General features: G+C 38.1%; 1 protein-coding gene across 4 annotated transcripts in view; it reads left to right on the top strand.

The window, feature by feature from the left end:
* The window catches only part of b3gnt2b (UDP-GlcNAc:betaGal beta-1,3-N-acetylglucosaminyltransferase 2b), a 35,033-nt gene extending 19,672 nt beyond the window's left edge, over window positions 1–15,361 (top strand). Inside the window, exons 2-4 of one of the 4 annotated variants that reach the window (XM_028467894.1) lie at window positions 1,934–2,074; window positions 6,499–7,715; window positions 15,343–15,361. In XM_028467894.1, coding sequence (XP_028323695.1) covers window positions 6,530–7,714 — 1,185 coding nt within the window. In that variant the 5' untranslated portion in view covers window positions 1,934–2,074; window positions 6,499–6,529 and the 3' untranslated portion in view covers window position 7,715; window positions 15,343–15,361. Of the gene's footprint in view, window positions 1–1,933; window positions 2,075–6,498; window positions 9,331–15,342 lie in introns of those variants that run through there. The other 3 variants (XM_028467893.1, XM_028467892.1, XM_028467895.1) reach the window with 3 other exon arrangements.
* Window positions 15,362–15,597: the final 236 nt, after the last annotated feature.

Raw genomic sequence — 15,597 nt, 5'->3', positions numbered from 1 at the left:
CGTAGTCATCCATCGTCAATGCATTACCTAAAAAGGTGTCCGATTTTCCGTTTCAGGGTTTACCTTTTTAGTCACTTTATAGTGACACTACTGTACACCCTAAAACAGGGGTGTCAAGCTCATCTTAATTTGAGGGACACATACAATCCAGTTTGATCTGAAGTGGGCCGGGCCAGAAGAATCCATGTTCTTGGGAGAGAAAAAAAGCTGTGGTGACCCAGTTTGCACTTTAACGTTTAAGACATTTTTTAAGTATGTCACATTATCCTGAATGGCAGGCAAATAGTCAAAATTTGCAACACATTTTCTTGAAATTTGTAATGTAATTCGCCAGAATTCTATGGAATAATTTGCGAGAATTTTCCTGGTTTTAGAGAAAGTGTTATTCAGTATTACTGCAAATAATGCAGTTAGTACTTCAAGCCACATTGTACCCAGGAGTTTGGTGGAGTTTTTGAATTTGGAGGGAGTGAGATACTGTATCTACAAAGAGCCATATTTATGCAGCAACTTTGAACAAAATCTTTTTGTCTAAATGTTTATATTTAGCATTTTTTATATCAGTGACTGTCCTCTATGGGTTGAACGTTGGCATTGATTGTATGTGAAACTGTGCAGCACTGTGGGTGCAGGGCTGCTGTGACTGGGTGTGTCTTAATTACTCTAGGAGCAATGCTCATAATTAAACCATTTTTTGAATTTCCTCTAGTGACAGATCAGGAAAAACCTGGGGTTGTTTTACTTTAAACTTGTCCGTTTAGTCTCTGTTTCATCATCTTTCCCTACTTGGATGACTTTACTTCTGAAAACCTGCCAAACATGTTAGGTAGGATTAATGAAATCAACCACTGTAATTAATCTTATGTTTATGTGCTTCAGATGATTTACAAAAGCAGGATGTTTACGTGACCCTATTTTGATATTACACATTTCTGGCAACCCCCAAATACTTTTTTTCTTCTTCTTTAGTTTGTGATACTGTGTTTCAAATACAGAGCGGCCAGATTAGTGTATGTGAGAAAATGCAGATATTTTTATACTGCATTTTTTTTCATTTATTTATTTCATTTATTCTTACTATTTTTATATTTGTGAAAGTATGAAATAGTAGTTTAACATTGTGTTGTTTTAATTTGAAAAAGAATTGTTTAAAAATATATTTTTCAGTAATTATTATTTTGTAGACGCTTTATGCGACCCCATTTAAATTCCAGGTGACCCCACATGTGGTCGCGATCCCATGGTTGAAAAACAGCTTTAGATGAAGCTCTGCATTCACTTTCAGCTATGGGATAACATGATCACTACTCTATCTGTTACATGTAGTGAATGGGATTGACAGAGTTATGGGTGGAATTTGACATATTTATCAAACTCTTTAGACATTCAGTGACACGTTTTCCAATGACAAATGGCGTATAAATGTGTGATAATGTTCCAAAACAATAAACATGCATGTGAGGGATTACTGTGCCTGATTTTAAATAGAGAAGAAAAAACGGGTCAGATTAATTTTTTAGTTTATCACGATCACAGAAAATTGGAGATCTTATTTATACTGAATTTAATCACAAGTCAATATAATGCCCTGTTTTAACTAAAAACCTTTACTGGGGTTGTTTCCATCTAATGAGCATCAAGTACTGTCAGGTGATGGATAGGGTTTAAAAATATTAAAAGTGCCCGTCACATATCGTAAGCAGAAGTCTGGATGGTCCTGGTGATACAGCTCAGAGGAAAATAAAACATGTCCCTGTTTAAATGCGCTCAGTTCCACTTCCTGTGGGCTCTGGGAGTTCAGCTTGTCATCGTTCACATGTCAAACAGCAGAACTGGTTCCCCAGAGGCTCCTCGTGCTCTGCATGTTTGTCCTTCTCCTCGGGCTCTGTCCTTCTCAGCTGTTGACACACGGCCCATTTCTGGTGTGTTTCAGACCCAGCCCTCCTCCTCCTCCTCTTCCTCTTCCTCTCCCTATTGGCTGCCGCTCCCTGAGGGCGGTATCAGCATGGGGTAAGAGCCGAGAAAGGAAACACCCAGAGACGACACAAGCAGAGAGGCGTGCTCGCCTGCACAGGTAAGATGACACAATATGCACTTTGAGTCCATGCTGCACATGATCAGATGATGTATTGGTTGCATTGGTTTGCTTAGATTTTAAATAATGTGAGGAAATAATAAACAGCTGACAGTTTACCAGATTTCACTTGTTTACCCCATGGCTGAAGTGTTTCCTCTCTGAAGCTTGCAGATCATTAACATTTGCTAAAAACACTTTTAACCTTGCTACAGTGCCCCCACCCCTCCCCCCCTCTTCACAGGTGAAAGGATTTCCCTCTTTGAATCCTTCAGCAGGTTGAACGCATGATGCTGAAAAGCTGCTAGATTAAATCAGGCCTCTGTCCGGTCCTACACTGATTTCCATGTTTTTAAATTACCGGCTGCACAACCATGACGATGGCGATTTGTGTCAAACGGTCAAGTAGTCCCATTTTAAAAAGTTAATAAAACGAATATGGTGCAAAATAATGTGTTTTGTTAGGCATAGATCTAATAATTTCAAAGGTTTTAGGGCACATTTGTAAAAACAGTGGAGGATCCCTTTAAGGAGCAGCGCCTAGGCTCCCAAAGTGGGGTATGGGTATCCCCAACATGACAACATTGTAAACTAGAATATAAACAAAGCAGCAGTGAGGAGCCTCCGCATATTGCCACGAATTACACATTGGCTTGTGGAAGACTGCCCTCTAGTGGTGAAAGAGAAACAATTTCCTCAAAAGTGCAAATATGTCAAGAGCTTTGAGAGGTTTTTAGCTTTGACAAACATGAAAGCAAAATACAGTACAAAAATTTGCTTGGAGAACAATTTATGACTCAGAATCTCTCAATTTCATCCAAACATTGCAGAGTTCCGTTCCGCCTCTCAACCTCACCTTTCTCATTAAAGTTGTAGCGAGTTGTATTTCACAGTTTCAGGGTGATAACTGTTGCATTACTGCTACGTGTTCAATCAACAAATGTTTATCAGATTTCTTTTACCAGAAAGAGAGATTGTTTTTCACTAAAAATGTCAGTAAACTAATTGTGTTATTTCTGAATGTAATGTTTTATTGTGTGTTTACAGATTATTATTTTTATGGTATATTATGCCTCAACAAGACAGGTAAAATTCAGAGACAAATTTCACTGTAGTGCTACATTCTAAATGACATTACATTGTGTTTTAAGTGTGCAGATGTAGGGGGTACATGCAGGGCTGGCCTTAGACATTTTGGGGCCCTAAGTGGGATACCTGTTGGGGGTCCCCACACTACCAAATATGGACCGTTAAGGAACACAAAAGCAGATACCATATTCTATTATAAACCAAATCAATTACATTTTCCCCTCTATGAACATGATGGCCATAGTTAACTAACTGCTCCTCAGTGTCGAACATTTTAAATGACATTAGCTCTGATGAACCACTTTAATCTTGAGGATGAAATAAAATGTATGTAAAACCACTCTAATGGAAGATAAATAAATACCACAAAGGATTAAAGCCTGATTTAAAATGTTTTCAGAAATTAATGTTTTCAATAAGCCAGTAATAAATCATTTGCATAAGGGATTCCTTCAAATACACTTAGTGGCCACACCAGCCTGTCATTGCCCGATCCCGTTAGATCTCGGAAGCTAAGCAGGTCTGGGCCTGGTTAGTAGTTGGATGGGAGACCAGTCACCTCAGTTGTATCTGTCATTGTGTCCCTGGGCAAGACACTTCACCCACATTGCCTAGTACGAATGTCGTGAGTGTTGGTGGTGGTCGGAGGGGCCGATGGCACACTTTGGCAGCCTCGCCTCCATCAGTCTGCTACAATAGTAGTTTACCACCACTAAGTGTGGAGTGAAAGAATAATACCTTAATTCTGTAAAGCGTCTGAGTGTCCAAAAAAGCGCTATATAAAATTGATGCATTATTTACTTCCAAACATTGCAACAAAAATATGAATAGTATTCATAAAGTGGTAAATGTAATTGTTTAATAAAAAAGAGCCTCAAAAGAAATATTGAAAGTCTAAACAACAAAATGAAAAATGTAATTAAAATATTGTTTAGAACTTGAAAGAAAAACAACTTCTTTCTTGTTAATGACTGTTTGTTTGTCTTGTTTTTTGAGAAGCAAAGTCTTTTGTCAAAGATAAGCCACACCCCCTTTGCTGCTCAAACACGTGCACCAGAAATTTAAAGTGACTAGTTACAAATCTTGATTAGCAAAAATCAACAAATTGTAGTTGTTTTGTTTTTTTTTGTAGCTTATCCAAACGGCTTCGTATTTTTTATATGAACCAAAAACTTTCTTGACCAAGATCAGACAGAAATGCACAACAATAATGAAAAAATGTAGAAAATTACAACAAAAATAGACAAAATGGCATTAAAACCACTCAGAATGACAACAAATGCACAAAATGATTAATGGATTCAAGAGTTTCTGCGTTTTCCCTGTGGATTGATGTGAACTCGGCTGCAGTCTTTATTTTTTCCTACATTTGTTGCAGTGTGAAGTGTGTAAATGGAGCTTTGAGCTGATTCACTCGTGTCTGACAGCTGCCCCTTGCTAGCTGTGATCTGGTCTGGTCTACACACCGTTTAGCTTCCGTCTCCCTCCGCCCACTGATTTCCCAGAAGTCCTCCTGTTTGTAGGTGTGGAGGATGGGAAAGATTAATTATCTTTGAGAGGCACTGCAGACGCTGCATATTACCCCCTCCTCTCCCCCGTCCTGCCGTCAGTGTTCAGATGTTTGACATGAACGAGGGAGAGACTGATGCAGTTGGAGTTCTGGGAAGCGTACAGGAAGGGAAAACAGGAGCCAAACACTGGTTGCTTGGATTCATGAAACTGTGACGCAGAGGCAGGTCTGAGTCTGCTCACATGATTTAGATCTGCTGCATCCACTTAAACTAGTTAATAATTCAATGCTTGGCAAAGGAGAAGATGTGATTTTTATCTATTTATCTATCAGGGACAATACAAACACACTGCAGAACAAAACGTGTATTAGGTAGAAAGAACAGGAAGTGGTTGTTGTTCATTTTTGACAGAACTTACAGAGGCAGTTTTACAACCAGCGTGGAGGGTACAAGCCTTCCTACAAAGGATAGTTCACCTGCTGGTGTATCGGTTCAATTGGTGATGATAATAACTGGTGACCTATGGCCCGACAGGGCCTGCATTACGAAGCTGGATCAGTATATCCTGATATTTCTCCATTAGCAAGCTTCACCTAACCAAACATTCTCCCTCAGAGAGCCCCTGTACAATGAAGCAGGATATAAATACGTTCACTTAAGGTGGGTGATTTCTGCCTGGCTACTTGCGTGCTCCTGTGGCTCAGACCAACCACAAACACGGAAAAACTGTGCAGACTTGCATCACAATTGAGGAATAATTCTTTAGAAATATGAAGAGTCAGACCAGAAACACTGTCACTTAAATTAGTGAGATTATACTATATTCATTGGAGAATACAGATACCCTGATCAGTTTCACTTTTTTATGGCACTGACTTTGTCTGTGGCTCTGATGCTGCGTTCATACAGCTCAGCCTCCATAAGGTGGCCAATATTTGTATTTTATACCTGTGCATACATAACTGAATTAATTAATGCATCGGTCAGCAAGTTCCCGACGTAGGCAGGTTTTATCAGCTGACTATTGTAGGTCAGTCCATCAGATAAATCTCTTTATTTACCATAGGATGTCATCGGTAAATGAAAGCATCTGTCTAAATATTCTCTCTCCTGCCAGCGTCTCATCAGATCCACACAGAGACGTGTTCACACAATGAGCCTCCTTTTATTGAGCAGGTCGTTTTCTATCAAAACTCATTGTTAGAAAAACAGATCTTAGCCAGAACAAATCCTACTCCCGACCAGGTTTGGTGTTCATCCTAAGTTACCATGGTGATTTAGCCCCGTAAGAAGTTAGCCAGCGTTGTAGTACAGCACACACTGATTAAATCCTGGAAATAAGCATAAGAGGAAATCTCGCTTTGTAGTACAGACCCTCAGTGTTTACTCATCTGTGTTCAGTCACACTACATATGACAGCTGTGCACATCCGTCCCAGGAACGGTTCTCCTGCTCCAAAGGCAGTTTTTTGTCTTTTTGAATAATATGTTATGGTTTCATTTATTCAGTCATCTTTTTATTGTCTGAATAAATGAAACCCACTGGAATTATTATGCGCAAGTCAAGAGAATTGGTTGCAAAACAAAAATTGTTTTTGTATCCAATTTTCTTAATAATTTAAATGTAAGGTTTTGTGGCATTATGGTAATTAAAAGGTCTCATGACCGTTTTAGATAGAAAATGACTAATTGTGTAAAGTCAGGGAATTCCATTGAAAATCTAGAGCAGAATGTTTTGGTGATTTTACATCTGACTGCTCTTAAATTGTGGGAGTTGTCGAACGATGGTTTGAGTGTTAACGTCTTCCTTTGTGTCTCTATGCAGGCGGTGACTAGTGCAGATCGTTGTCGTGGCAATGGCACGGATTAGGCTGAAGATTCTGGTGACAGTGACGATGGTCAACATCTTTATCTTCATCCTCATTTCCCGAAACAGCGGCCAGGACAAAAATGGCCACAAGATCCGCATGCCTTCCAAACCGTTCTGGACTAAATTATCCCCAAAACCTGCCTACTGGAATCGCCAGCAGCAAATACTGGACTTTTACAACAACCCCATTCTGCTTGTGAACGTCACTGATGCAGGTTTGCCCACGTGGCTCAATGAGTCCAGTTTGACCTCTGACCCCTGTCAGCCTAACTTCAGCGTTACCACTCAGGTGAAAGACTACAACTCCCTACCAAACCGCTTCAAAGACTTCCTGGTTTACATGCGCTGCCGTTCCTACCCGGTCATGTTGGACCAGCCGGAGATCTGCAAGGACCCCCCATTTCTGCTCCTGGCAGTTAAATCTTTGGTACCCCATTTTGACCGCCGCCAGGCTATCCGTCAGTCTTGGGGCCGTGCTGGCGTCATTGCCAATCAGACTGTGGTCACCGTTTTCCTCCTGGGAAACACCACCGCCGGGGACCACCACCCAGATCTGTCCAGTATGCTGCAGTATGAGAGTGCGCGCCACAAGGACATCCTCCAATGGGATTTCAGGGACTCCTTTTTCAACCTGACGGTCAAGGAAGTGCTGTTTCTCCACTGGATTCAGACTCGCTGCTCCGGGGCGCAATTCATCTTCAAAGGAGACGACGACGTCTTCGTCAACACGCATCGCATCCTGGACTTCCTCAGGAACCTGTCGGAATCCAAAGGCAAAGACCTCTTTGTGGGCGACGTGATCACCAACGCAGGACCGCACCGAGACAAGAAGGTCAAGTACTTCATCCCAGAGAGCTTGTACGTGGGGACGTACCCTCCTTACGCAGGAGGTGGCGGCTACCTTTACTCCAGGGACATCGCAGCCCGACTGTACAACAAGTCGCAACATGTGGTGCTTTACCCCATTGACGACGTCTACACAGGCATGTGTCTGCAAAAGTTAGGCCTGTCCCCTGAGAAGCACAAAGGCTTTAGGACCTTTAACATAGAAGAGAAATATCGCTCGAACCCTTGTGCCTACAAGAGCCTGATGCTGGTTCATCCCCGGACTCCTCAGGAGATGATCCAGATCTGGGCTTGGCTCCAGAACCCTAATTTGAGCTGCCAGTGATGTGAGTTTGTCCCCAAAAAATGCCTTATTGAAAAATCTTTTAAAAAAGCCTTAAATTATTGACCAGAGTTCACAATAGTATTCTGACTCTGGGTCTTTGTCAAACTAGATTTACTGAAGTGAATGTGCTTGTCTGAGTACTTTTATTTATACCACGGCTATTTATATGTCCTTTATATTGCTTTAACACTGTGTCAGCTCCACAGCGGAATGTCTCGATGCTGTATTACCAAGAAGACTAAAGACGAGGGAGCTTTCCGTCTCGGACCAACGTGGTGGACACTCTAAGATCTCCAAATATTTAAAAGCCATGACTTGTTGGTTGGAACCAGAGGGCAACCTTCTGCGGATTGTAGCTCCAGGCTTCGTTTGTGCTGCTATTTCACTCACTCCTTAAGTATTCAACTGCTTAAACTCGAGATGAACTTGTATCATTTCACCGTTTTTTTTGGGTCACTTTGTGAAAATGTGATTCCTCCCAAAAAAAAAGGGTTTTCTTTTTTCGTGAGTGCTCAGCTGGGCTGGGCTTGTTCTTTAGTCATTGAGTAGAAATCCAAATGCTGTCCAACTTTACGCTTCAGGGTTTTCTTTTTTTAACTGAAACTACCTTTAAAGGTTCTTCTCCAAGCTGTTAAACTGCTTTATAAATGCCACTTTGGGACATTATTTGTGAGTCTGAGCTGCTTTAAAACACAGGTGAGATGTGAAACCTGAGCTGTCGGACCAATGTTTTTGTCGAAATGCTGCAAAGTTGTATTGTGCGTCGTATCTTCAGTGCTTTGGGGTCATTGGAATGCAACTGTTTATTTCACATGTAGAACAATTTTGTTATGTGCAGCATGGTTCTTTTTAAAAAAAAATTTACTTTGAAAGTTCAGTATTTACCCTCAGAGTGACGTGATCGCTGCTCTGTTGGGGAGCCCCCTGCAGGTTTGGGGGGCAAACTGACCTCGTCGGACTCTGGTATGTTGTAAGTAAATCACTGCTTTGTAACAAAAAAAAAAAAAAAAAAAAGCAGTCAGAGTATCCTCTGTCAAGTTTATCACAAACGTAAAGACAATCTTAAAGATCAGTTTTTAAGGCAAAAAATGCGGTTTTAGTTAGGCAAAGTTAAATATAAACCTTATGGTTCTCATTTCCAGTGTGGATCACGCGTTTGTCGGTCCACCTGCTGCACACAGTTTGTGGCTACTTGAAATGTTTACATGTTTGTTTCTTCTGTCAGATGTTTGTGTTTAAACTGTTCTCATGGTTTGTACTTTGATTTGAAACGTGCACGTTCATGTGTATGGTTTTAGGAATCATCACCTAAAGCCCTGCCAATGTTTGAACTTAGGAATTATCCAGTTTTAAGTTGTTGTCGTGTGTGGTTTCTATTTATTTAATTCAGTTTTTGTTGAAAATGGAAACAAATTAAAACATTTTGGAAAGTTATTGATCAGCCAACTTGATTGGCTTTAATTTATCATTCCCTGTTTGTGTTGAGCACCTGCACTAGTCTACACTGAGTACAGCACCCCGTGCCTAATGCTTGTTTATGTGTTTGTGTCCTGCAAGATTCAACTGCAAGCATGTCTATTGCCTTTGATTGTTTCAATAAAGTTTTATATTTTGCTCTTTTTGTAAAAACATGTTTCAACTGTACACCTAGACAGCATGGATTACAAGACTCAAACATGACACAGGAAAAAAATAAATAAATACTCAAAACCAACCAATACTTAACGCTCAAACTTTATCAGATAAATCCATTTATCCTCATTCATCAATACATCGAAGATCATTTGCTTGAATAAAAGATGGTTGAAGTTTGATTTCATCTCCACCGTAAATATTCCATTTGTTGACATTTTCATGCATTGCATTGTGGGATGTGGAGTCATGGAGATGAGTTATGTTCCTGAACTCTTCTGAAATACATTTGATGAAGTTTATTTCGTAAGTCTGTTGAAATGTTAGACTTTACTGTGCCATTTATTTTTATTTATTTAGCACACATTAAAAAAAACATTAAATGTGCAAGTAGGGAATGAAGGTCAAAGGTCTTGTATTAGAGGTCCACCCCTTTCAATAAACACAGAATTTAGAATAAGGGATAACAAATAAACACTATCAAGATACAACTGAAAATATTAAACAAAATTTTTAATTGAAAATCAAAAAAGAACAAATTTAAAACGTGTATACATACACATGCAAATACAAATATCCATAATACCGTACATGTGGATTGTAATCATGGTGGATATCTCATTGTTGCATGAAAATGGCACTAAACATGTTATGTATGTATGGAATTACCAATTTGTTGACATGTTGGTTATTTATGTTTTAGTTGGTTAAAAAAAAAAAATTTGAGCATTACAAATTAAAACTCAAATAAAAATTGATATTTGATTTTTTTTTTTTTTTTTGGGGTTGTTCATAGGAACCAATAAAGGCTCCAGATTTAGTGGCACAGATAATTGCAAATATAGCCAGAATCGTTCACTTTGTGATACAAGCATGAAATTTGGTACACACTGTATATTCTTCAAACCCCACTCTTTAAAAAAATAAGACTGGCCACGCAAAGTTCCAAGATGGCGGCCCCAAAATTCAAGATGTCTGCCCAAGAATGTGTTTTTACCTTTATAACTTGAAATGCATTGATTTTAAGCCCCATAAATGTATTGAAGTTGAATATAAAGTTGGGTATTGCGGATATTTCTGGTACCAAGTACATGTACTTGGTCTGAATCATAACATAATCTAATTGCTAGAACAGACAAGTGCTCATCTGTAAACGGTTGCATTTACAGGTTCAATAAACGGGAAGAGATTCAAATTCTGATGTAGCTGGTTATGATTTAAAGTCTGCATAAACAGGACTGAATCATAACATAACCTAACCGCCAGAGCGGACATGGGCTCGTCTATGAACGGTTGCATTTACAGACCTTGGAGTCGCTGTTCGCTTACCAATAAATGGTAAGAGATTTGTCACTTTTACAATAAGTGTTGACTAGGCCACTGAGAGTGAGGCCCAAGGCAGGCTGAGGGTAAATACCCAGTTTGGAGAATACAGACATATGTCCCATGTCTGACAAGCAGTTTTCTGGCCTATGTTGCAGAAGGCTGACACGGTGTTACATTCTGTAAAGGCATGAAAGAATAGCATATCTTTAACCTTCTTCAGGCCAACATACTGAAATGTGTCATGCACACTAATCCAGCGAAGGCTCTGACCTTGCCCAAATGCAACCCACATCTGCTGTAGCCCGTATATCACTGGTAGGAAGTCGAGAGCTGCATAGTCCTCAAATGTCTTGGATCTTTTTGGTGGGAGGGCATGGACCAAAGCTGACCCACCTACAATGAGAATGTCTGCCTCAGGTTCCTTGTCAACTGGTGGGACTTAAGTCTCAAGGATAGAGGCCAGCTGAGACTTCTGGCAAGAGTACAGTCTTCCGCCCTTGCTCAATGCAGCAGGGATCAATGTTACAAATGTCTTGCTCTCTGTACAAGTATCTATGTGCTGTATCTCAGGAACCGTAATAGATACAGACATGTACTTGGTACCACAATACCCAAATTTATATTATATTCAGTTGAATGCATTTTGAGTTATTAGGAAATTACACTATTTTGGGCGGACGTCTTAGATTATGCGCTCACCATCTTGGAATTTTGCATGGCCAGCGTTATTTTTGAACAAAGTGGGGTTTGAAGAGTATTTGTACCAAATTTCATGCTTGTATCACAATGTAAATGATTAATTATCTGCTCCACTATTTCAAAACATTGGAAGTTTGTCAATTGAGGCTTGACAGGGTTAAAGGACTTTTAAAAGGCTTCATTTCCCCCTCGTACGAGACGGTAAGGTAATTGTGTGCGCCATTGATGTCACATCAGGCGTCGCTATAGCAGAAAGCAGTGACGTTACGCAGTGCTTTCATCTGTAACACTAGACAGATTGAAACACTTTGTTCAGTGTCGCAGCTGTAACGCTAGTTGCCAGCAGCCATTAAACAAAACAAAGAAGAATTTAGACACAAAGACGCTTCGTAATGGACGTTTCGTTAACGCTAAAATAGCTGAGTTTCGACCAGATGACTTTGTTGCTGAACCGAAGCAAGGACTCGGAACAACAGTGTAGTGTAAAATAATCCTATGCGTGAAAGTTTCCTACAGGCTCATGCGCATTAATAGCGCGGTAAAAATTTGGCCGTGGCTATTCATATGGAAACGCATCAATAGACTGCCTGTCTATTCATACAGAGCGCCCCTCATTGGTCAGTTTAGGTGATGTGATAGGTGCACCACTTGACTTAAAGTTCCGTCAGTTTTATTTTAGCTCATATTTATTTTTAGTTCGTCTGCTAACCCTTTTATTTAGCCCTAACCAAGGAAAGACCCTAATTTTTTTTTTTTTTTTTTTTTTTTTGTATATGTATTTTTAAAGGTGGAATTTGCCGTGTTAAATATGTTGAAATGAAAAAATATTTATGACATGACAGACGCGCATGCGCAGTTCGCCAGGTGCGCATGCCCATTATTGACCGTACGCAACAAAAATGTTTTTTCGTGTATGTATTTCTAAAGGTGGAATTTGCCGTATTTAATATGTTAAAATAAATTAAAGAAAAAAACCTAACACAGGAAATACCCCAAAATGCTTATTTTTTCGTATATGTATTTTTTTTAAAGGAGGAATTTGCTTGTTAATTATGTTAAAAGGAAAAAAATGTTTTTAAAAAATGTTACAAACCCACATCAGCAGAAGGAAATGTCCTAAAGTTTAGCGTTTATTACGGTTATGTAGAAAAGCTCCGGCAGTGACAGAACTGCGCATGCACAAAGGAAGTGCCGGAACAATAGTCGGATTTGTTAAAAATATGGGTTCTATTCTATAATGTTTATTTTTTTAGTTTAAAATGAAAATCATAATAATGATGATGAAAATGATCTTAATTAGAACATGAGCTTTTTATTTAAAAAAAAAACTGAAAATAAATCTATTCAGGAGGCACTAAATACAGTTAAAATGTGTGTTATTGAGCAGATTTAGTTTACGGTTGTTTTTACATCGTATTTTACCATTATATATTAAAAAAAAAAAAATTAAACCAAACTCAACCAAGTATTAAGGCCATAGCCAAATGTATTTGCATAGTGCATTTTACACACGTGATTAAAAAGTGCTACAGAAAACACTAAACAGTTTAAAAATCAATAATAACATTAAAATCAGCAGTAAAAACACTAAATAAACAATAACGTGATTCGTCAGTCATATGTAGTAGAGAAAATCCTAATGGATTCATCATTCCATTCGATCAATGAATCGATTTATATTCCTGTCATCCAACTACATTAATCTGTGCTCGGCATGCTGTCCTTAAGGATCTAAAATAGTTTTAAAACAAGGTTATCAATAGATTGTATCGATACAGGGAAATAAATAAAGCATGGGATTAAAGCACAACAAACTTCATATGGATGTGTTTTAAAAGCGCTTTTATTAATAAAAACGTTACGACGTGAAGTATCAGGTTTAACCACTGCATATTTAACCTGAATAGATGTTGGCTGCACTTCATTTTTCATATTAATATTGTATTATTTTTATGTATGAAAACAGATGAGTCAGGGAAATCTATATATATATACTGTATATATATATATATATATATATATATATTTTTTTTTTTTATTATTGAAAACTGAAGTGTTGGATTTTATTAAAATAAAATGTGAATACATTTGCCGTTAAATGTTCTTTACTTGTTTGTTTGTGTCCATAATTAATTTATAGACGATACCCTTACAAGAAAAATCACTGGTTGAATAATTCTTTTTGGCTAAAAAGTTACTGAATCGTTTGAAATCGAATCGTTCTAAATTAACTAATATCATCCTTGAGACGAATCGTTACACCCATACTTTAAAACTAATCAAACTCTCATTTCATTATTTTTGTTGTGATCTGAATGTATTTGAAAATGTGAATTTAATTGTTTAATAAATATGTCAATAATGAATTATTAACTATTTTGTTTGTGTCTATTTTATTTTCTATTTTACATCATGTCTATATGCTCTGTATTTCGGTAATTTTAATGCTATAAACAACGAGGATAGGAGAAATTGTCTAATATTTTTAATGTTTTTATATTTCTTTTTTTGCAAGGGGAGTTGAAATAGTTTATATGTATAATTTGAGTATCTACACTTGTTTAGGCACATACAAAGTCTTTAATGTATTACCAACAAACAAAGTGTGCACATTTATTTTGAAAAACATCTTTTAAGTGCACCATAATGATTTATTCTCATACAAAACATTTTTATTGTGACCTTTAAATCCCATACCACTTATTGCCAACAGATGGCAGCAGAGTGCAACTATTACTCTGGTCCCCTATTGAGTTTCAAAAGCACAAACTTACTATTGATATATTAATTTTCACACAATCCACATGACACACACCATTTTAATTCATATATAAACCATTTTGATGCTGTTTTAAAGCTTTTAGTGCAACTAACTGGGCACATGTGTGTATTGTTCTCCCAAATACATACAAATTCATATGAATGCATCCAAGTGGATCTAATTGATATCATGTCAGGGGTGTCAAACTCATTTTTATAGTTCAGGGGCCAAATACAGACCAGTTTAATCTCAAGTGCGCCGCAGATTTCACACGGTAAAACTAACAATTTCAACATAATGTACCTTAGTTTGCACTTCCGCGTATAATTGATACATAAAGTATGTAAGGACAGTACAGTATTCAAGCAATATTACAGATGTTACAGGTTTTCTTTAAATTTCCTTGATTTTGTGCCAATTTTTGAATCTAATTCAATTCATCTTTTTTTGTATAGCGCAATTTACAACATTTCTGAAAATTTTAATTACATTTTTTGAAATTTTTGATTTTTTTTTTTTTTTTTTTTTTTTTTTTCAAATGAAAACAACACACACTCTTAAACAACTGTTTTTCTTGATATCAAAATGGGGTCACGATCCAAAAAAGGTTGGGAACCACTGCACTAAAAACTGTTTCATTTCACTTATTTACAAAATAAGATTCTCTAAAATGTGTGTTTTCCCTCATTCATTCCATCATTATGCTCTATAGTGGGTTTTGAATAGTTTTCTAAGCAAAATGTTGTAGTCAGACAAAGGGGGCACACGGATTCAGAAATAAGAGAGCCAAAAAAGGAGCCAAAAAACTTTGAGAACCACTGTTCTAATGGATTAATTGGTAAAAATGCAGGTTTCAAAATAAGAGTTGATATAGTGGGACCTGATGATGGTGTTCAATGTGCTGCTGCAGGTCTTAAACATGAGTGTGAAGCTCACTTGGGGGCCGATTCTCGTCTTTTGTTGACTGAAGTATGTTTTTATTGGCAGATGGAAAGTGAAACATGAGAGTTATTATGAGCAGCTGTGCTGAGGGATCAGAGTATGTTATTACACCTGAGCTCTGCACAGCCTCCTGCTCCTCCTCCATATGCTGGACATGAACCCACAAACAGTGAAAGCTGTGCAGTGTCTCTGCATCTTTTCCACATTAGTTATTATGAGACCAGATATTTGTCAAACTGTCTAATTTTGTTTTTTGTTTTTTTTTTAGCCTGGAACACTGAGCCGAGCTGACTCACAGGAAGAAGCCAATTCAGAGGGAAATAAACAAACTGGGCTCGTTGCGGAAACAAGGCCTTGATCATGGAGTTTCCAGGACAGAATTCATCAATAACCGTTGAAGACAGCAGAGATGTCCTGAGCATTCTGAACATTTTAATCTTCATTGTTAAAATGGGACAGATTTTAAAACCTAGACCAGAGGTTTACAATCTGCGGCTCTGGAGCCTCATGTGGCTCTTTGACT

This window comes from Gouania willdenowi, chromosome 15 (genome assembly GCF_900634775.1).
Source record: "Gouania willdenowi chromosome 15, fGouWil2.1, whole genome shotgun sequence".
NCBI lineage: Eukaryota > Metazoa > Chordata > Actinopteri > Blenniiformes > Gobiesocidae > Gouania > Gouania willdenowi.
This window is presented reverse-complemented; position numbering and strand designations above follow the sequence as displayed.